The sequence below is a fragment of the Odontomachus brunneus genome, unplaced genomic scaffold, assembly GCF_010583005.1.
Source record: "Odontomachus brunneus isolate Ranch 3 - 2012 unplaced genomic scaffold, Obru_v1 Obru_scaffold_040, whole genome shotgun sequence".
NCBI lineage: Eukaryota > Metazoa > Arthropoda > Insecta > Hymenoptera > Formicidae > Odontomachus > Odontomachus brunneus.
Genome location: NW_022639490.1, coordinates 1,230,850 through 1,252,060, shown reverse-complemented (window position 1 = coordinate 1,252,060; position 21,211 = coordinate 1,230,850). Strand labels below are relative to the sequence as shown.

The following is a 21,211-nucleotide window of genomic DNA, read 5'->3' as shown; positions in this document are numbered from 1 at the left end:
AAAAGAACAGCTTGTGGAAATTTATAGAGGACGCAATATTTACATTCAAACATCTGACAATCGCGCCTTCTGCCCAGTCATTCGCTATCGACTTATCACGTGACGAGAAATTCGACGAATGGCGCACGTACAATGGCTCAGGTAGTGGCTGTCAAATCAGATATAGGTTAAGTTCGTTTTGCACGTTTTCGTGTTGAAAGCATCGTTCCAATTTCCTGCGGCGTATGTAACGAACGACAAAAATAGAATGATGCTTTCAGTACGAAAACGTGCAAAACGAATTAGCTGTAATTAGCGTTAACGTGTCGCTTGACTTTGTATGTATCTAAAGAGCGACAAAGATAGAATGACGCAATAGTTGACAGCGCGGTACTCTAACATATCTAAAAGTTGTGTCCTGATATTTCCTGTTAGTACTGAAAATCTATAGTTCATGTCACGTATATTATAGATTTTCAGTACCGACAATGAATATCGAAACTTAACTGTAGAAGGAAGGAAAAAAGGATATTTCGAAAATTCACAACCACCGCTGACGATATACACGTATGTCATCGACGAGGTTATACTAAAGATTGTTGGCTTATGGAATTTCGCGTACCAGAAAATCTCGCCATTTAATAACCTCCAGTCGGTAAATTCGTCGATAAAAATGTGCAAAATCAGTGTAGTTACAAAAATCTGGTTTCATAAAAATATTTAATATACTTCATTGTAAGTCCGTATAACGATAAAACATCAAGATAATTGTAAATAAAAAATTAATACTTTATTATACACTGAATATCAAGGTACTTGTATCGAAAAATGGTCGATCGAATAATGTTATCCTTTTTCAATTATTTCTTTTGCTAGTACGAAAATTTACCCAGGGCTAATGATTTTTGATAAATACCTTCTCGTTTTAAGCGCGAGTGATGCAAGGAGTACAACCGGAACTCACATCCGGCAGTGACTTTCAACTGGATGCGCGCCGGCCGGCGCGCGCCGCAGCGGCTAGAGGCTCCTGGCTTCCGGCGCACTGACATGACAACAAGTAATTGTTTTTATTGACAGAGACCGCGATAATGTAAGGGAATCGCGGCGTGTCTCCGTGCGTACGAGAGCGCGGCTGGTCGGCAAGCAATCGCGGGGCTGTCGAACCACGCGAGAAACCGCGGCGTCTCGCGCGCGCTTCATTCAACAAAGGGGAGATTTTTTCCGTCAAACTTGGCGTTCGCGAGTGATGCAGGTTATGTGAGCTTGTCGAGCCCGCTTACGTCGTCGCCGACGCCGCTCGCGGGAGTGCGCGATGGGCCAGGGTACGGAGACGTGCGCCGACCGGCCCACGGAGGTCAGCGTCATCAGATTCGTCACACGGAACCGCACCATCGAGGAGATTGCACCCAAAAAGGTGAAGTTCACGGAAGCCTTCGGCCATGGGGTCAATGACCCCTAAGCCAAAACAAATAGCAAAGTAGGCTGGGGCGAGGGCGAAAAGCGACGGCACTCGGTGTTAGATTTGCTTGCAATTTTAGCATTATCCCACTATGTAAATAGTAAACATTACATATTAGGTATGTAGCATATATGTTTAATGTCCTTACTCAGAAACATTTCTTCTACATAATAGCTCAGAAATGTAGCAGAAATATTTCTGCTACACTTCTGAGCTATTATGTAGAAGAAACATTTCTGAGTAAGAACATTAAACATATATGTTATGTATCTAATATGTAACGTTTACTATTTGCACAGTGAGATTATATCTCTGGTATACTGAATGAGTACAGAGTCACTTTCAATAATTCTCAAGAGGACAATTGACTCTATCCCTCTACGCTTATTGCTTCGCTTAGATATAACTGTTTGCATAAAGCAGATTTATAAATCTATCAATTTCATGAGACTGCCACCTTTATGCACAAACTTGATCACTGAGAATTTTGAGAGCTAGTGAATTTTTAAATATGAGAATATGGAAATAATTTGTAAGCAGAAGTGTACAAACATTCTATGAACTTGTTCCATAAAAGTGTTGCAAGTTTTATGTAAATGACTATATATTTGAATCAACAGTATGTTTTATTCAATCTGTGTTATTCAAAACTATCTTGTGACCCAATCTGTCTTGTTTATTAGACACTAAGTGAATTTAGATTGTCAGATTGAAGATGCACTAAACTTTCCCTGTAGCAATGTAAATGGAGATATCACTAATATTTGAATTGGTTTCAAAAACACAGGAGGTGTATACTTGCAAACAACGAGGTTGCGGTAAGGTATTCACCAATCAAGATGAATACAAGACGCATGAGGCATTGGAGGCATTGAAGATTCGATTTATGTAAGCTTGAAAACAAATTTACCATGAAATCATATGAAGTTTCTTGTAGTTTGATTTGTGCACAAAGTTTAGATTTAGTGAGGATAAAATGATGAGTTTATATTTCAATATTCATCAGTTCATGAGTGTAATAATGCAATTAAATTTAATATATGAGATTTATTAACAATACTTGTACAAGAGACAAAATTATTCCTGATCTTAATTATGTCCTACACCTAGATTCTCTATTTACAATTTAATTACCATGAAATCATATTTGGCCTAAAAAACTTATCAAGTTTCTAAAAGATTATAGGTCTGTTTTTTATTACTGGACTAGTGTATACTTATGGAATGTAAAAAGAAATAGATATACAGTTAAGACTTGGTGGAAGAAAGAGGTAGGAGAGAGTTAGTACAAGTTAGTGTAGCCAGTTCAGCGATAAAAAACAAACCTTATATTATTTCTGTTGATAAGATCCCCATTTTATTTATATATTTTTCTGCGAATGTTTCGTAGTTGTCGTGAGCCTGGCTGCGGAGAGGAATTGTCAGACCCGGGAAGTATGTGGCGACATTACCAGGAATGGCATAATAATGAAACGAGCGTGTACGCGTGTCCATACACCAATTGCGGATCTTTACACCCTACTAGTAGTAATCTCGAGGAACACATTGAAAGCTGCCACAGACAACTGTCCACACTGCCAATGGAGCCTGAGGTGATTTGCTTCGAAGGCCCCGAAAATACGATAGACGAGGAGGCTGCGAAGAAGACTGACGAAACATGCTACGAAAAACTGCCGAGCGAAAGCTTCAATCGGAAGGATGAATACGGGAGTAACGACGAGAGTTGCCACATGAGGAACGATGCGAAACTCCCGGCAAAGAGCGACTTCTGCCACGAGCAGAACAAGATCACGGCTGTTGCCAATAGCGAGGAATATTCGAATAACGAATCCATAAATGGTATTAATAAGTTCTCGAAGAACGAAGATCTACTTATAATTAAGGACAATTTCCTGCGGAAATATGACGGCGGCGCACCAAAGTGCGAGGAGATTCTTCAGGTGGAGTGTTCGCAGGATAAAAGCAACATGGTCTACATAAGCGGCGAGGTGACCATCACGAAGAACATGAAGGCGGAGATATGCAACTTGAATTTACGAAATCAGGAGCATAGAATAGATTTAGGAAACTTGGAGCGGGTTTTCAGGAGCGGTCTCGAGCGCGAGAATTCTTCCAATATCGAGGAAAGCTCTCTGGAAACCAACAGCAATTGTTCCGACGACGAGGAGTACACACCGAAAAAACAACGCATGTCTAGGTACAAACAAGAAACATATAAATGCGACGTGAACGGTTGCGGCAAGAAGTACAAATACATATCGCATTATCGCCATCATCAAGACAGTCACAAATTAGTCACAAATACCATTAGTTCCAACACCGCTAAGCAAATGCCAAAGGTGAAGCAAGGGAAAGCGTCCACCGTCAGTTTCTTCATGTAAGTACGTTGATCAATGCACGTCATGTAGATGTGTTTTGTGACTTTTACTGAATATTATGCAGAATTGGGTAAAGTATTTTTTTTTCAATGAAGTTAAGTTGAGAGTCAATGACTCTTAAATTAATATAGTTTATATTAAAAGTTACATGAACAAAAACTAAATAAAAAGTTAATATTAACTTATTAGAGTTAAAAGTTAATTACGCAAAACAATATATTTGTTCTTGCATAATTAACTTTTTAATTGAAGATTAAATCTGTGTATTACTATATAATGAAAAAAGGTAGTCTTTTGTTAAAAAAAAAAATCCCCACTATTTTGTGCTTAGGACTTCACACAAGGAAATAACACAAAGAGAGACAAAAAAGAATTCTTCTGTCATTTAAATTTAATAGAGAAATAAAGCCATTAAGAACAAAATGCTAGGTATTAGTGTATATATATTTTTATTCTCCCCATCATATATATATATACTATCTAGCATTTGGTTCTCAATGGCCTTATTTCTCTATTAAATTTAAGTGTTACTTATAGAGCCTTAGATACATATTTGGTTCTTCTGTCATTTTTTATTTCTCTTATTTTATATTATTAGCAGCTCGCGCGTAATGATTTAAATACTGATGGATTATTTCATCTTATATGAGAGAAGTTAATAAGTTAAAGTTCATGCATTTCAAGATAACTAGTTTAAGTTAAAAGCTAGCTCATTTAAAATTGATCGAATTAAGTTAAAGTTGAACTTGAAAAGTGACTCCGTTACTTATTTTAGAAATCTAAAACTAATTAAATTCAGTTAAAAGTTATTAACTCCTGAACGTTTTAATTTAGCTTTCAACTGATTAACTAGTTATCGTCCAAACAGTTATCATGAAACGTCCAATTTCTAGATGCAAGATGCCTGGATGTGGTGCGCAAGTGAATAACGTAACTGGCCTATGGAAGCACTATCAGGACAATCATGCCAATTCCAAGCCGCCAGTGGTGGCTCCTAAGAACAATGAAGTGTTTCGGTAAAGCGTTAGTAAGCTAATACGTACGCGTAGAATTATATGCTCGTCGCGGGTGTGCCGTTGCGACGGGATTCGCAATTAAAGTTGTGTGCTTGTCCGAGTATTCTCTCTCCGTAGCGTAGTTAATCATAATGAGCCGATATTTCAGATGCAAGGTGCCGGGATGCGAGGTAGAGTTCAACACAACGTTAATGTTGTACAAACACTTCAACGAGGTTCACTCCAATAGTTCCATCGGCAACGCAAACGGAAAGACTGGTAACGCTAGTAGCTTTCACTTTACCGAGGTGTTCCAGGAGGACGCTACTACCCAGCAAGCGAATTTTAAGACTGACTTCAAAGCCAAGCATAACGTTAACTTGAACGACTACACTGAGAGCGGCGACGAGCAGAGCGCTCATATCGCTAATAGCTAAAGGAAGAAACTTTTTTTCGGAATTGAGTCTAATCAACGGGAGGTCTTCTCCATTACGACGTTAAATAGGCACAATAATTCAGAGTATTTTACAGAGATCATTATCTTAGCCAGAATTATTCAAGAATAAATCGCTTTAAGCTTACGTGTAAACACACACTTTGGTCCGTGATTGAACGCTGTTTAATTACGACGGTAGATTTTTCTAGTAGCTGTAAGCGACGTGGACTGTGTAGGATACTCTGATATCGATTAGTGAACGTGATCGTGAACGTATCTGAGAGGATTCAACGGGCTGCTCGGTGTATGCTGCGGTGGGACGAGACTAACGGCTCGGATGTGAATCGGTCAGGGCTCAGTCTAAAAACTATATATTGTTCTACACGAATAGATTTCTCGCACAGACTTTTAAATATTATATCGGACTGTTAACGCGCCTGTATGTGCAACTTATGGGCGTAAGGGGATGCAAACGATGAAGGAAATCGCGATCATATTTGATAAGGAAGGAGAAATAATTGTTCGGCGCGATCACAAGTTTGAATTTTCGTCGTCGATTCTCGTCGTCGATGCCGACACATCGAGACTCGTAAAACTGCAAATAATTTCGTATTGTTGAGGCGCGACAACGTCTTGTATATCACGATCGCTTTTTATATTTCGCAGGTATTTGCGTTAGCGGTCCGCTATAGTATGTGTGTAGAGGTCTGTGATTTTTGTCGTCACTATAAGCGAGGCTAACCCGCTGCAGCGATATGCACCTGTAATACAAGACTCCTGACTTTCTGTACTAATTTTTACTGTTTTATATTGTGTCAATTTTTATGTAACTTATATTCCCTATACCGACATCGTTGTTACGATAGATATCCTAGCGACGTAAGTATTGTATAGCATTTTTATTTGTATGTCTGTACGTTTAAAAATAAAGTGCAATATTAGACAACATGAATATATATATATATTTTAACATAAATAGTGCGAAATAAAACATGTTATCTTTTCAAATCCTAGAGAAACAAGTGTCATTTTGAAAGAATGAAAAATTCATATTTCCCACTTCGAGTGCAAAAAGTATAATAGTGCAGCTATGGCCGTGTTCCAGTATACGCTCGCAATGTCCCCAAATCGCCCTTCAAGCCGTTCCATTAGTCCCGATCCACAATAGATGTAGTAAGCTTTAAGCCTTAAGAAATTGACTAATTACAGTCAAATTTGAGGAAAATAATCGACTATGGCCGGTATTCATAGTCCAATCTTATATTTAAGATCATCTTAAGTACTGTCTTAAAATGTCATGAACCAGTCACAGAGCCGTATTCGCATCTTAAGACATTACTTAAAGCGTCTTCTACAATGGCAGTAGGAGTAGTAGTAAGAAATAAGCAGTAAGCAAATTGACCAATTCCATTCTCACGTTTCAAAAATAATCGATTGTGATTGGTCTATTTACTTACTGCTTATTTCTTACTACTACTCCTACTGCCATTGTAGAAGACGCTTAAGACGGTCTTGAAATAAGATTCGACTATGAATACCGCCCTATGATTGGTCAATTCCTTAAGGTTTAAAGCTTACTACATCTATTGTAGATCGAGATTTAAAGACATTTTTATCGATAAAAGAAGATTCAAAATAAGGTCTTAAATTTAAATTTAAATAAATATACACTCTCTCTAATGAAATGCAAGATCGTACTCAGCACTCAAGTGAGCGATTGCGGTATTAAATGCGGCTGCGTTTTCACATGAAAAGCAGCCATATTCGGGTAGAGTGTGTCTCGCGCGTTATTCGAGTGTGGTAGATGCGGCAGATCACGGCATCCTTCCCGCCAATGCAAGTGCAATGGCGTTGGGGCGGTATTCTATGTGAAGCCTGGAGCTAAATATTGAAGAAGAAGAATCCTTCCCGCCATTGAAAAAAACAATTGATCGATGGCAAATTAAGTTGGCGCTGTCTTTTGACAACGTGCGCTCTCGTTGGTGCTATTTACGACGTGAGACAACAGAATAATTTAACAGTGCGTTAGAATAGATAATATATTCGACGAATCGGGTCTCAAAGAACATCAGTATGTGTGTGACGAATGAAACGCATATACATACATATATATATACGAGTACTGAACTGTATTTCTAATCGTAGCATGCAAATCAGCAGCAGTAGTATTTATACGTACGCCGGCAATATTTAACGTAATACGTTACAGTCGTGTGTGTAATTAACGTAGCACTCTCGACGAAACGAGCAACCACGTAACCTCAACGAACTTGTACAATCGCCCAAAGCACATAGGGATTTGTGTGAAAGCTTGCATGCATAAAATAACGGAAAATGGCCATCCTTCGTACTTGCAACACGGCCGATCGAGTTCTTGCTTAATTTGTTAGTTTTGCTTTATATATATATCATATACGCACATGTATATACTTACACATTTATATGTATTTAATTAATCATAATCGGCTTGGCAACAATCAGTCACAAACATGTCGCTTATGGTAAGATGCACTATATTATTGTGTGTAGTGTCTTGATCTAATATATTCTTGTTTGTGTGCAGAAACGTATCGATACAACTCAACAAGAGATTACCTATCGGCTTAAACATTTTCATGGTAAGTTAAGTTTGTAATGTATGTGGAAGAATTTATACATATAAGTTTAGCCTATAATGATATATATATATATATATATATATATATATATATATATATACATATATGTATACATATATATATACACACATACTGTACGCAAGCATTACCATTTTTATTTCTCAAGATTATAGGTTTGTTTTTCTAGCTGAACTATCTGAGCACTGGTGCATACTGATGTAATAAGTTAGAGTGATGTAATAAATTAAGTATATTTTGTTTCACTCTAACTTATTGCATCAGTTGAAGCAATTCTAAAAAGAACAGGCTTTATGATTATGCACCTAGGTATTCATTTTAATTTTAACTTTTGACAATGAAGAAGATTCAAACTGGGATTGAAATACTTGTTGTTTCCTGAGTACTTTGGTTACTTTTGTTTTGACAATGGTCGCACTATTATCTTTATTTCTAATTCTTATTGAACCATACTATTGATTTTAAATCATGGAACTTCTTGTCATTATTCATTTGCAAATTTATTAGTATTAAAATTAAAGAGAGTTTAACTGTACATATTATTATTTTGTACTAAATTAGTGAATATATACTAAAGCTTCCAATATGAATGTTTTATGTTTAGATATCCGAATTATCAAGAACAGGCAAATAGTATGTGCTTCCTGTGGCAATCAATTGAAAGTTGAAGCAGGGCATGTTTTTTCTCATCCATTATTGGAATTATTGCAATGTGAGGTAAGGTACATTTTGAAGCTTAAATAATATATAATAAAGGAAGCTTATTTATCATATTCACATTTATGTATGTGCATATACTATATAATATTATTTTTTCATTTTGTCAGACATGCCAAAGACACTTTAAACATATAGATAAAGCATGTGATGAAAACATTTGTTACATATGTGGTCATCATAAAAAGTTATATGTATGTAGTGATAAAAAGTGTCTGTCTACATTTTGTAAGGTAATAATTGTTATTGAAATATAAAAATTACTAATGTTTATTGACATTATATTTTTATAATGAACATTATGCTAATGAATAGTGATTTTATACTTTCAGAATTGTATAAAAAGAAATACACCTTTAGTGTTACTGGATGCAGAACATGAAAACTGGAAATGCTTCATATGTAAATCTAGACCACTCTGGGATTTAAGAGGTGTGTGTGCTGCTGTAATGGATACTCTCCCCAAGTAAGTATATAATCAAATATACAAATTTTAATTACAAAATTTAGTTTGATCAGAAATACACATTTTTATGTGGCACATCCGTATGTTTTTTGAATTTTATTTTAATATATACAATATAAATATATATTAGACAAATCACTAATTACTAATTATATTATGATGCACATAATACTTAGTGTTTAATTAGCAATTTCTTATGCTTTCATAAAGTTCTTTGATCCTTGTATACTACAGAAATTATAAATGTGTATCAAGCTGTACTAACGAGTTTTTTTTTATATTAGATGCATTTTAAATATTTAAAGCATTTTTAAATATTTTATAATATTTTATTTCAAATAAAATAACAATTAAATATATAATTATAAATATCGCGAACGCATGAAATCTTTTTAAATATTAATATAGTTATTGAGGCTTTCTATAATCATTAAAAATAACCTAGTATTGTTGCTTTAAAGATTAAATTGCATGTTTTAGTGATATTAAATGTATCATGTAGCATGTGCTCTTTTAATGTTTCTTACCAATACTGTTAGTCTGTTCTATTGTAACATGTTCTATTGTAACATGAATAGGAGAAGATTGTTCTTACATTACTAAGAAAACATTGTAAAAGCAAGATGCACACAAGAGAAAGGGAAGAATGAAGTAATATATATCGCGTTTCTAGAACTACAGGAACGACTGACAGATATTAGAATACATCGAAAATATAAGAAAATTAAAGAAGGATGAAGGATGTGCATGTATACATGATACTACATCAATCAGATTCAAGAAAGAAGATATATATGCATATATAGAATGGATCTTCTGTTTCAGAAGGTGTAACAGGAGTAACGTCTTCAAGACTGAAAAACGTTGCTTACCATCACAGAAAGAAAAAATAGAGAAAACTAGAAAGGTGCAACGAAGCTTGCGAGCGTTATGTGATGATGATGAGGATAGTGTTTCTGAACCAAGGCCGTCTTTCTCTGCGAGATTTGCAAAATCTATAAGAGAGGCGAATAATAGACAGTGTCGTCGACTACAAACGTTAGAAGTAACCATAGTGGATTCCGATATGACGAGCGAAAGTGAGGTGGACCTCCGAAGGAAGGTCAAGAGAGAAAGAAAACCTATTTCAAGCAGTCGGGACTCTAGTAGCTCGTCGCAGGGTTCAGTTTCAAAGTCAATTGTGAGTAAAAAAGAAGTCTCAAAGAGAAACAGAGATTCTAGTAATTCGGATCTTAGTTTAGTTACAGTATCAGATGAGATTACCAAAACCCAACCTACAAAAAAATCCCACAATGAATCCACCAAGAGACAAAAGAGAAAGATCCATGTATCCGATGCTTCAGATAGTGAAAATGATAAAGGCAATCCTACAAACAAAGTATCGAGAACATCCAAAAATTTATCAAAGCATAAGCAACTAGATAAAAAGAAGAGTGCTACTTTGCGTAACAGAGCGGCTAAGAACAAGGATAAAAAGTATCACGATTCAACTAGTGAATCGGAAGATGAAGATGAGGACGAAGATGAGATTGAAGATATTGATATCAAAAATACAAAGCGAAGCAGAGAGAAGCATTCTGCAAGTCGTACTACATCACACAGCGAAGGTAACGAAATGCAGAAATACGAGAAACGTGAAAATTCGGAAAGACAACCTCTTCGGGAAGATGACTCGGATTCTAGTAGTAAAGAGTTTCAAAAAGAAAAATTGCTTCGCACAAAGTATTCTTTAAGAAAGTTGAAAGATTTAGTTAGAGATTATACTAAGTTAGTCACTGCGGATAGTCCTTCAAGTGAGAAGATCACAAATAGAAAGGATCATTGTAAAGATAACTCGAATTTAACTTTTGATGATGTAAAGAAGATCTTGAAGGAATGCAAAAGTGTATGCTCGTCATTTCAAAAGTATATCGAATTCGTCGAAAAACTATACGAGAAAGAAAACGAAGACAAACTTGTAATATTATCTGCACGAAAGGTAGATAAATATACAACGGCGTTGAGTGAAAAGCGGAAAGACCTGATGAGTATCTGTGAGTCGTGGTCTAAGAGGCCTCCAGGTCTAAGGAACGCTCCGAAGAAAGTATACAAAAAAGTCAGTCACGATGAGCGATCTTCTGACGAATCCGATACACCGATAAAATGTAAAACGCAGAAGAATGAATCTCACAATTCGAAAAATCAACAGGACGACATAGAAGTGTCCGAATGTGACAGCGAAGAAATATTTTCAGCGAATGAGAGCAGGTCACCGCAGAAAATGCGCACTACTCATAAAACAGATCCACCAAAAATAGATAGCAGCGGCACTGATAACGATGAGTACATGGACGCACAAGAAGCGTTAAACAAGTCGAAGGACAGTACAAAAAGTACCGAAAATTTGCGAGACGCCTTGGTCGCTTCCCCGGTATTAGGTACGTCGGAACAGAAAAAAGCTAATACGGAAGGATCGAGTAAACAACTGGATAACAGGAAAGAATCTAATGATGCCGACAACAAGGCACAAACGAAGAACAGAAATAACGATCTTGAGATTAATCAAGCGAAATCAGCCAGTTCGAGTGATCATGAGAACGAAATCGATGTCGACAGTCCTTCCTTGAAGAAGACCACGAAGAAAACAACATTGCAAAACAATAATAACGCACGAGCTAATCTCGCAGCCGACAAGGATATGATCAATGAATCGATAGATGATCTATTCGATTCTTCTTTCGACGGGAATGTGCAGGACATGGATACGCAGAAAACGGATGCGGAAACGAATAATGATAAAGCAGAACATGTGCCTAAAACTAAGTCTGCGAATAACCTCAATGCTTGTGAAACTCTCTCGAAAGATGAAGCAAATTATGCAGCGGCTGATGCCGACAATGACGAAATTCCAAGTGTGGAACGCGAAACAACTTCGCCTGAACGTAATGAAAAAGAAGTGGATTCAGCGAGTCGTAATGATCTTGAGAAAGTGGAGTCCGCAGCGAGCAAGAAGAGCCACAATGTTGATAATAATAATTCGGAGCGAGTTAATGAAGCAGCCGAAAAAGCAGATAGCGACGACGCGGAATCCCTCGAGATTGCTGAAGCATTGGCGAAACAGGCTTTGCTACAGTCGGATTCTGAGAATATTACAAACGACTCGTTACCCGACACGAGCTTGACTAAACCGAGTGAAAACGCAGTTGCAGATGAAACGAAGGAACACAGAACGGAAGACATTGATTCCGATGTCAGCACGCTAGTCTTGTCCCCAGTGAAGAATAAAGAGGTGGCGAAGGATACTGACGCGAAAGCTGAGACAAACCCCAAGAACAAGAGTAACGATAAACTGAGCGAAGCTGAGAAGACGAAAAATTTGTCGGACGAAGATCGCAAGGCTGAAGAAACTGCCAAGAAAGCCCTCTTGGCGGGCAGCACCTCGGACGACTCCACGTCGTCACCATCGCGAGAATTGGAAGAGAACGCCGCCGAAAAACGTAAAAGTAAAAAGAGTAACTTGGACACCGTAGCTTCTGCCAATATCAAAGCGAAGAAAGCGCTTTTAGCGTCTTCCAATAGCGACACTTCCTTTTCCGAGGCCAGCGTGTCCGAGACAGCCGTATTGAAAACCGGCAAAAAGAACAGCAAACGTAAACGCGAGATCGAGTCCGACGCGAAGTCGGCCCTTCACGCGGCGAAAAAGAAAAAACTGTATCTTCACAAGAATATCCATTATATGAACGACGAGAAATTGAGAATGATCTGCGAGGTCCGCGTAAAGCGATTACCCAAGAAGATCCTTAAACGCTACTCGCACGCGTTACAAAAGTCCAAACGATATCTGGAACATAAGGCGCTGAAAAGGTATCAAAGTTTTTCACTAAGACATGTATGTGTTGCTTTGCACCGTATGAAGTAATTTTTGTTATCCATATTGCCCCTTGTATTGTTCATTGCTTCTTTCCTTTTTCTGTGAGTACACAACAATTATTTTTCCCTTGGGCATTTTGCTATGAGATATTAAAGCATTAAAGCAGCGAAATCAGATAATCGGCATGAAGATTGTAGAATTCTTCATGCTTTCATACCTTCAACACGATTTCTCATATCATCGCATTACGTTCAAATGTTTGGATATTCGTTATTTTAAAGACTGCAAATATTTGGAAGACACAATTTGCATCAACTGCAAATATTCATTTGTGAAAAAACGAGAAATTATTCTAATATGTTTATATGGCGTTAATTTCATTATTACTAATGGCGAACTTTATAACATACTGAAAAGAGAACAATCGTGGATCTGCTCGGTGACCTCGAGCAGAGAGAGAGAGAGAAAGAAAGAAAGAAAGAAAAAAAATATCTCGGTGATTGTACTTATATTGTGTGTTATTATCTGCACACATATTGCATTCAACAAATTTTTGTGTTCTTATACCGATATACGTACTGTATATCGGTATAACTTCATTATATAGATGTTTTATTGATACTATATAAATGCTGAAAATAGAGAAAATGTAGAAAATGGTAACATAACAAAGAGCGCGTCACTTCTTCAGATACTCTTGGTTCAATAGGTCACATTATTTGTTCTAACATTGCTTCTCTTCCCAGTATATTATACAGTTCAGTAATTATTATATAAGATGGTCAATGCACCAATTTATGTATTTACTTACAATAATATATTTATATTAACATTTCTTATTTATATTATTTCTACTTTATATTATTTCTAACATTAATATAACAAAAATAAAACTCTTGTTTGTTCGAAGAATAGATCTTTGTGTATGAAAGATCGTTCTCATTCTTATGGTGTAAATTTCATTATTTTCTGTCTTTCTATAAATTTGCCAAATTGAGACGACGAAAAAGATAAGGATATAACTTTATATAATAAATTTTTCATACAATATTTGCCGTATTAATCATTATCCATCGAACCTTATTATCCATTATCCTTTGCAGTCTTGTTAACTTGGACACGATCGAAAAGAGATACAAAAACACAAAAAAAGACTCCGACACGTCGACGGATGATGATAATGATGCATCGTCAAAGATCTCGAGAAGATCGAATAAGGGAAAAGGGAAACAAGCAACCAAAGAGACAGAGGAGTCTTTGATGGATCACTTGAAAAAGGTAGAGAACGAGGACCCGTTGAGTATACAAGCGATTTATAGTTCCGACGAATCTGCTGATCGAATCGCAAAAGTAGACACCGCGATTGTGTCTAACGAGGATTTACTGTTAGAGGCAAATAAAGCCGCGAAACAGAATCTGTTAAATTCTACTGATTCGGATGCTGGTAAGCGATTTATTGCTAAACGTGTAATAGTAAATTTTAGCTATGTAATAATTATATGCATGAGGTCCGAATGTATTTTTTCTTGATTGTACATTCTTCAAGGAGTATATCAATCAAATTATTCTTAGAAGAAAAAAATATTTTATTTCTTATATTTCTTCTAACTCTTTAAACTTTTAAGATTAGATGAATCTCTTTGATAACACTCTATATATCGACTCTATACACTTTCGTTATTATTTCTGTAGACTGAAATTTATATAAAGTAAAATGGTTTACGCAATTATACTCAAATATGAATATGTTATTTACATGTAGAAAAAGCAATGGTATCGGACAATGATAGCACAAGCCACGACGACAAAAATAAGAAGACTGAAAATAAGAAAAAGAAATCTCAGCCCGAACAAAAGAAAGACGAAAGAAAGTCAGACGAGGTATAATCCAATTTTTTGTGGCTTGAGAAAATTTATTAATTTGCAAATTTATTATATACAATAAAATAAACTAAAAAAAAAATAGTACAATGGATATTAGACCGTGCATAGAGATTTTTAATCATTGCCCCTATAAAATGTTTCAGAGTAAGAAAGAGAAAAACGAGAAAAGTAGTTGGAGACGAAATAAAATATTGACATTGAAATTGAGTGACACAGATTCCGATGCTGAGAAGGAAAAATGGAAGAAAAAGCAAGAAAGATTAGAAAAAGAGGAAAAGAACAAGTGAGTGCTTCTCATTTTATTTCATATAAAGGATGAATAATTTTTCTCAAAATTGTTCTCCTTACAGCAGCGACTCTGACGAGGAGAAAAAATCTAAATTGAGGCAGAAGAAAAAGAAAGGCGGACGGAGAATTATATATTCTGATTCAGATATCAAGATAACGGATTGCGATTCAGATTCAAGTTCCGATAGCTCCTTTAAAGTGTCGGACTTAAAGAAAAATTCAAGCGATTCCGTCATCTCTCTAGAATCAGCCGATAAGAAGAAACAAAAGGAGAAACTGAAGCGGAGGCGCAAACGTCGTGATAGCAAGTCGTCAGATACGGATTCATCGTTCGAAGAGAAGAGGCAAATAGATATAGATTATATTTATTTGGCTCGCTCTCTTTATTTTTTGCTTCTCTCTTTTTACATCTTTAGTTTTACTAACTACTTCTATTTACCATGAATACTTGTAGGCCAAAACCGAAGCGTAAGCGGATTAAAAAAATGGCATCTGATAGTGATAGTAGCGATGTGATAGAAACCTCCCAAGGTACACCCAACAAAAGTGGTCGAAAGAACATTAGGAAAGTTCTGAAGGACAAGCAGGTGGCGGAGGATACAAAACAGGCGGCCAAGGAGGAAGAGGAGAGGCTTAAGCGTATCGCTGAACGTCAAGCTCTGGTATACTTCGACTGCAGTTATCAATTATTGCGGCTCACTAATAAGTCTACTATACTATCGCTTTAATTATAGTATAATGAGATGTATGAAATGAGACTCGCGGGAGAGGAAAAAATAGACAAGCTTGTTTTGGATTTCGACACGACTACGAAGGAAGAACTCGTGAGTGTGCATGAGGGTTTGGTGAAGCGTTTGAAGCCGCATCAGGCGCAGGGCATCAAGTTCATGTGGGACGCCTGTTACGAGTCCCTCGAGAGAATAAAAACCACCTCCGGATCTGGATGCATAATCGCGCACTGCATGGGTCTGGGCAAGACGCTGCAGGTGATCGCTTTAACGCACACGCTCCTAACTCACGAGATGACAGACACTAAAACGGTATTGATAGTATGTCCCTTGAGTACGGTTCTCAATTGGGTGCAAGAGTACAAAACGTGGCTAGCTAATATGGACGACGACGTTGATGTGTACGAGCTGACCAAGTGAGTATGACATTTGATGTCTTTCTCTCAAAACTTGTGTGTCATCACTTGTCGTTTTGACAAAGAACGCGAGGCACTTCTGGCATGTTGTAACGGTGATTCCAGATTTAAGAAAAATTTCGAGAGGAAGTGTCAGCTACAGGTATGGCAACGAACCGGCGGTGTGCTGATCATCGGTTACGAAATGTTCCGCAATCTCACCGGACCGAACAAAAATATTCGGAAGGGCATGAAGGAGACGATACTGGAGTGTTTAATCGATCCAGGCCCGGATCTTATCGTTTGTGACGAGGGTCACTTGTTAAAGAACGAGGACACTGCGTTAAGCAAATGCATAAGAATGGTGAAAACTTTGCGACGCATAGTACTCACTGGAACACCGTTGCAGAACAATTTAATAGAATGTAAGTGCGCTGTAATTTTCAATTTACAGGGCGTTCGTAAGTTCAGTATAAATATCTCACATTTGCGTCCATGATTGAGATATTTCATGTTTTTTATCCTGTAGATCATTGTATGGTGCAGTTTGTGAAACCAAATCTGTTGGGCACGAAGAAGGAATTCCTGAACCGATTTGTGAATCCGATAACGAACGGTCAGTTTGACGATTCTACGGAATACGACGTCAAATTGATGAAGAAACGTGCGCACGTATTGCATAAGATGTTAGAGGGTAGCGTACAGAGGTTCGATTATTCCGTGCTCACGCCGTTCTTACCGCCTAAGCAAGAGTACGTTATTTTCGTCAGACTGACGGAGACGCAAATTAAAATGTATCAGTATTACTTGGCTAATCTCGCAAGGTACGTCGATCCAAAATATGTATACGAAGTGGCCTAAAGCTATTGTATGATATATATTCTGGGTTTACTATATTCTGGAATTTGATTGCGGTCGAAATCTTAATTTAAAAATATTCAGAGAAATTATGATTCATTGCAGTATTTCAATATTTAACGTTACTTTGTAACCAAACTTTCTATCTGAAATTAGCTAATGAATGCAATATTGTTATTCATGTGGTTTCTTCAAGTTTAGTTAAAAACACGGCGGAAAGGTCGTGTTTTTTTTTTTATTGGTTTACTACTTGAAAAATAATGATGCCTCAACATTTTTGTATGAAGATTTCCGACTCCAATTAAGCTTCAGAATTAAAGTATTGCATGATGATTTTAGGGCATTTTATATCATGTTTCCTTCTTCTGTTTAAAACATGATTTATTCGTAAATATCGTCTATCTTCCAGCTAAACAGTGTACTCCAATAAATCATAACATCGTTAATGTACATATATGTAATTGTATATTATTTTGCGTGCTTTTACAGACGCCATCATGGCATGGGAGGATCTCTCTTCGCAGATTTTCAAGCGTTGCAAAGGATCTGGACACATCCTATAGTTTTACGCTTGAACGCGGAGAAAATAGAAAAGGCAAACGAGAAAAAAGGGCTTTCCACCGATTCGGAGGGTTCATTAAAGGATTTCATTAACGACGATTCTACCGACGCAGACACCTCTTCTAGTGACTCGAGCAATGATAGTGATGTTCAGACTATCGACGATACGAATGTACCAAGGCGTAAAACGAGAAATAATCCAGGCGTTGGTGAGTTTTCGATATCGATATATTTAGATATCGACTTTATATTTCTTTTCTTTTTTTTTTCTTATTCTTACTTTAGGACATCGCCTTTCTTACGTTTGGACATTATTTTTAATTATTTGATGTTTATAAGTTACTAAAAAGGATCACTTAGTAATTAAAACGTTTAATGTTATTAGTTATTACGTAATACTTAAAATTTACTAATAACTACGGACTCTCCCATTTACCACTCCTTCCTGGATTTAAAATAAAAAAGAAATTGATGGTACACAAAGCAATGATGATACGATACAAGACATGAAATTATAATAATGCGTTCGTTTCCAGACGAACCAGAACCAGAACCACCGGCTAAGGAAGCAGAAGTAGAATGGTGGTCACAATTCGTGCAGCCTGAGCATTTCGAAGACATGAAAGTGTCGGCGAAATTGTTACTTCTCTTTGGCATTTTGAAAGAAAGTGAGCAAATTGGCGACAAAGTGTACGTATCCTCGCATACACGTAGCTAGATGAACAACATTCGCCTTGCTACATCATATCGTTTGCTACTCAACAGGCTCGTGTTCTCGCAATCTCTGTACTCGCTTACTTTGATTGAGGCATTCCTGCGGAAAATCGACGATGAGACGCAGAGCGACAAATGTCTGGAGACGCTGGACAATCATACGGGAAGCTGGTGCTTAGGTCTCGATTATTTTCGCTTGGACGGTCAAACATCAGCCGATAACAGAAGTATGTGGTGCAAGCTATTCAACAAACCCAGCAACATCAGAGCAAGACTGTTCCTTATATCCACGCGTGCCGGCGGACTGGGAATCAACTTGACCGCAGCGAATCGAGTGATCATCTTCGACGCCAGCTGGAATCCCTCTCACGACGTGCAAAGTATATTCCGAATATACAGGTACTTCCCCCGATCAATTCTTGATCACTTTTCAGGAGAAGAAACTCAATGAGATCATGATTTATAGCTTTCTGGTAGTTTTTTAATTTGGCGTTTTTTTTTTATGGAAGATCTTCATTTTACTTTATCCGTTTTGTCACTTCTTCAAATTTCGATCTTTCCAATCTTTATGTATAACGGTTAGGTTCGGACAAAAGAAGCCGTGTTATGTATACCGCTTTCTCGCGGCGGGAACAATGGAAGAAAAAATCTATAATCGTCAAGTCACGAAGCTGTCGTTGTCGTGTCGAGTTGTGGACGAGCAGCAGATTGAACGACATTATAGTAATCACAATTTGAACGAATTGTACACGTTTGAGCCATACGATACGGAGAAACCTACGTTAAATCTACCTAAAGATCGACTCTTAGCGGAGATATTTCTTAAGCATAAGGATATCGTGGAAAATTATCACGAGCATGATTCTTTATTGGAGAACAAGGTAAGATTCTTTTTTTTTTTGTTTTTCTCAAGTACATATATACTTTACGTGATAAATTGATATTACAGGCTGAGGAAGAATTAGACGAAGAAGAGCGCAAGCAAGCCTGGCTAGAATATGAAGAGGAGAAGAAAGGAAAACCAATGATAATGGCTTATCAGAACAATATATACCAGCAACAGTATAATATGATGATAAATGCTGAGCAAATTGGTCTGTTGGGTCCGAATTTCTCTCTGCAAAGAGGATACGAAGATCTTCAACAAATTATTCAAAAAGATGTAAGCACTATAAAAATGCGATAGCGCGCTTTATTTCATATATAAGATATTAAAAAATTATACTATTGGTTTTGTTTAAAGTTCTTTTAGTAAAGCACTTCTTAGCGATCACAACTGCGTGCTTGCAATCGTTTAAGTCTGATCTATAATATGCTCTTTCTGCTTCTTTCTCTTTATCTCTTTCTGACTCAAACCTTAAGCTTTAAGCCAGAAAAAGATAGAAGACAAGAAGCAGAACGCAAAGAGTATATTATAAATCAGGCTTAAGAGCCAAAAAGAAACGCTTTTCCAAGACTGTTATGGAGTCTTCTCTTTTTTTATTTTTTAGTCTTTGATATTTTCAAGTTCGTAAATGTAGTTTTCTTTTAACATTTTGTAGGGATTATAAGTTTTTATTAAAGAACCGGTTAAGTAGTAAAGTAAGTTCATAATTCTGGAATTTTTGTAGTTTCCTAATGCTACACCAGAGCAACAGAAGATGATGGTAAACCGAACCTTAGCAGACATGTACAATTACTGGGAGCAACAAGCAGTACTTCAGCCTGTTAGAAATACAGTGCCACTTCCGGTAATAATTTATTTTTATCTACTTCTATTAATATTCTTCAATATATATCAAGTGTAATTTTTGTTGTATTTTTGGATAAAATGAAAATTTATATAATTTTGAAAAAGAGCAACGTATTGGTCATTATTATCTATAACTTACAAAGATAGTATTCTATCAAACTAGTAGCACAGTTTAAAAACAAATCTAATAATAATTCATTGCGCGTCAAAGATGAACATACGAAATACGACACAAATTATGCAACAACCTAGTAATTATTGTATTGTTTTGCTCAAGATTGTGAATAAGAAAAAACGTTACCTTAAAAAAAATATATATATATATATATAAATTTTTTAACGTAAAAATAACCAAAAAAGAGATATATGTAATTTATAATATATCATTTTATAGACCTATCAATTGACGTTCCCAGGGCCACAAGCCACGACTAGCAATAACGCGCACGTAAGTACAATTGTTCACATCGAAACACAAAAACTTTTTGAAATATTTATTTATTATTTATTGTTACGACAGCAATTGACTCAGTTACTTAAGGGACAAACAGTAAATTATGGAAACGTAAAGCAGTCCGCGCAAAGTGGAATGAATTTATTACAGAATCAACTTACATATCGAAATGTTCCGGCTAACAATGCGAGAAATGCAGATAATGAAATAGTCGAGGTAGTAGTACACTTTGTTATGTGCGCCTGGCCATTGTGTGTGTATGTGTGTATGTGTAACTAGTAGTAAGTACTACTTGTACAATTTTCAACTTTATACATATAAGTATAAAGCCAAAAATCGTACATGTAACTCTAGTTATAATGGCCAGGCGTACATGGCATTGTGTGTGCATTGCGTTATTATATTGCTTTCGATTCCGTATAAAGTGTGACAGCTGAATACAATTAATTTATCTGGACTTACAGATGGCCCCTAGTACCAGTAATACTGGTGCGTTAAATGCACAAATGGCACAAGTAGTACAACCAGCTGCTACAAACAAAAATCAGGAGGAGTAAGAATTTATTTATTTTAATTTTTACTATTATTAATTCATCATCGTTTATAAATTATCTATATATACATACACATATATATATATATATATATATATATATATATATATATATATATATATATATA

The 21,211-nt window shown here is 36.4% G+C and overlaps 2 protein-coding genes across 6 annotated transcripts; both read left to right on the top strand.

Moving 5' to 3' along the window:
• Window positions 1-348: 348 nt before the first annotated feature.
• Window positions 349-6,199, top strand: LOC116844285 (zinc finger protein GLI1-like). 3 transcript variants are annotated; one of them, XM_032815622.1, is made up of 6 exons: window positions 349-546; window positions 910-1,393; window positions 2,226-2,326; window positions 2,829-3,815; window positions 4,710-4,839; window positions 4,981-5,129. In XM_032815622.1, exons 2-5 carry the CDS (start codon window positions 1,292-1,294, stop codon window positions 4,834-4,836), a joined length of 1,317 nt encoding a protein of 438 aa, XP_032671513.1. In that variant the 5' UTR covers window positions 349-546; window positions 910-1,291; the 3' UTR covers window positions 4,837-4,839; window positions 4,981-5,129. The 3 variants fall into 3 exon arrangements, with proteins under 3 accessions (XP_032671513.1, XP_032671511.1, XP_032671512.1); XM_032815620.1 differs by having other exon boundaries at window positions 355-546; window positions 4,710-4,832; window positions 4,981-6,199; XM_032815621.1 differs by lacking the exons at window positions 349-546; window positions 910-1,393 and adding an exon at window positions 1,800-1,970 and having other exon boundaries at window positions 4,710-4,832; window positions 4,981-6,199.
• Window positions 6,200-7,056: 857 nt separating this feature from the next.
• LOC116844283 (transcriptional regulator ATRX-like) lies at window positions 7,057-21,205 on the top strand. 3 transcript variants are annotated; one of them, XM_032815607.1, is made up of 23 exons: window positions 7,057-7,366; window positions 7,811-7,865; window positions 8,488-8,600; window positions 8,711-8,833; window positions 8,933-9,066; window positions 9,892-12,909; window positions 14,020-14,360; window positions 14,679-14,797; window positions 14,944-15,083; window positions 15,154-15,432; window positions 15,543-15,750; window positions 15,823-16,232; window positions 16,338-16,636; window positions 16,741-17,035; window positions 17,559-17,839; window positions 18,167-18,320; window positions 18,396-18,743; window positions 18,928-19,225; window positions 19,294-19,506; window positions 19,955-20,074; window positions 20,471-20,524; window positions 20,597-20,746; window positions 20,995-21,205. In XM_032815607.1, the coding sequence occupies exons 1-23, from the start codon at window positions 7,334-7,336 to the stop codon at window positions 21,085-21,087; spliced, it is 7,278 nt and encodes a 2,425-aa protein (XP_032671498.1). In that variant the 5' UTR covers window positions 7,057-7,333; the 3' UTR covers window positions 21,088-21,205. The 3 variants fall into 3 exon arrangements, with proteins under 3 accessions (XP_032671498.1, XP_032671497.1, XP_032671499.1); XM_032815606.1 differs by having other exon boundaries at window positions 15,151-15,432; XM_032815608.1 differs by lacking the exon at window positions 7,057-7,366 and adding an exon at window positions 7,737-7,748 and having other exon boundaries at window positions 15,151-15,432.
• Window positions 21,206-21,211: the final 6 nt, after the last annotated feature.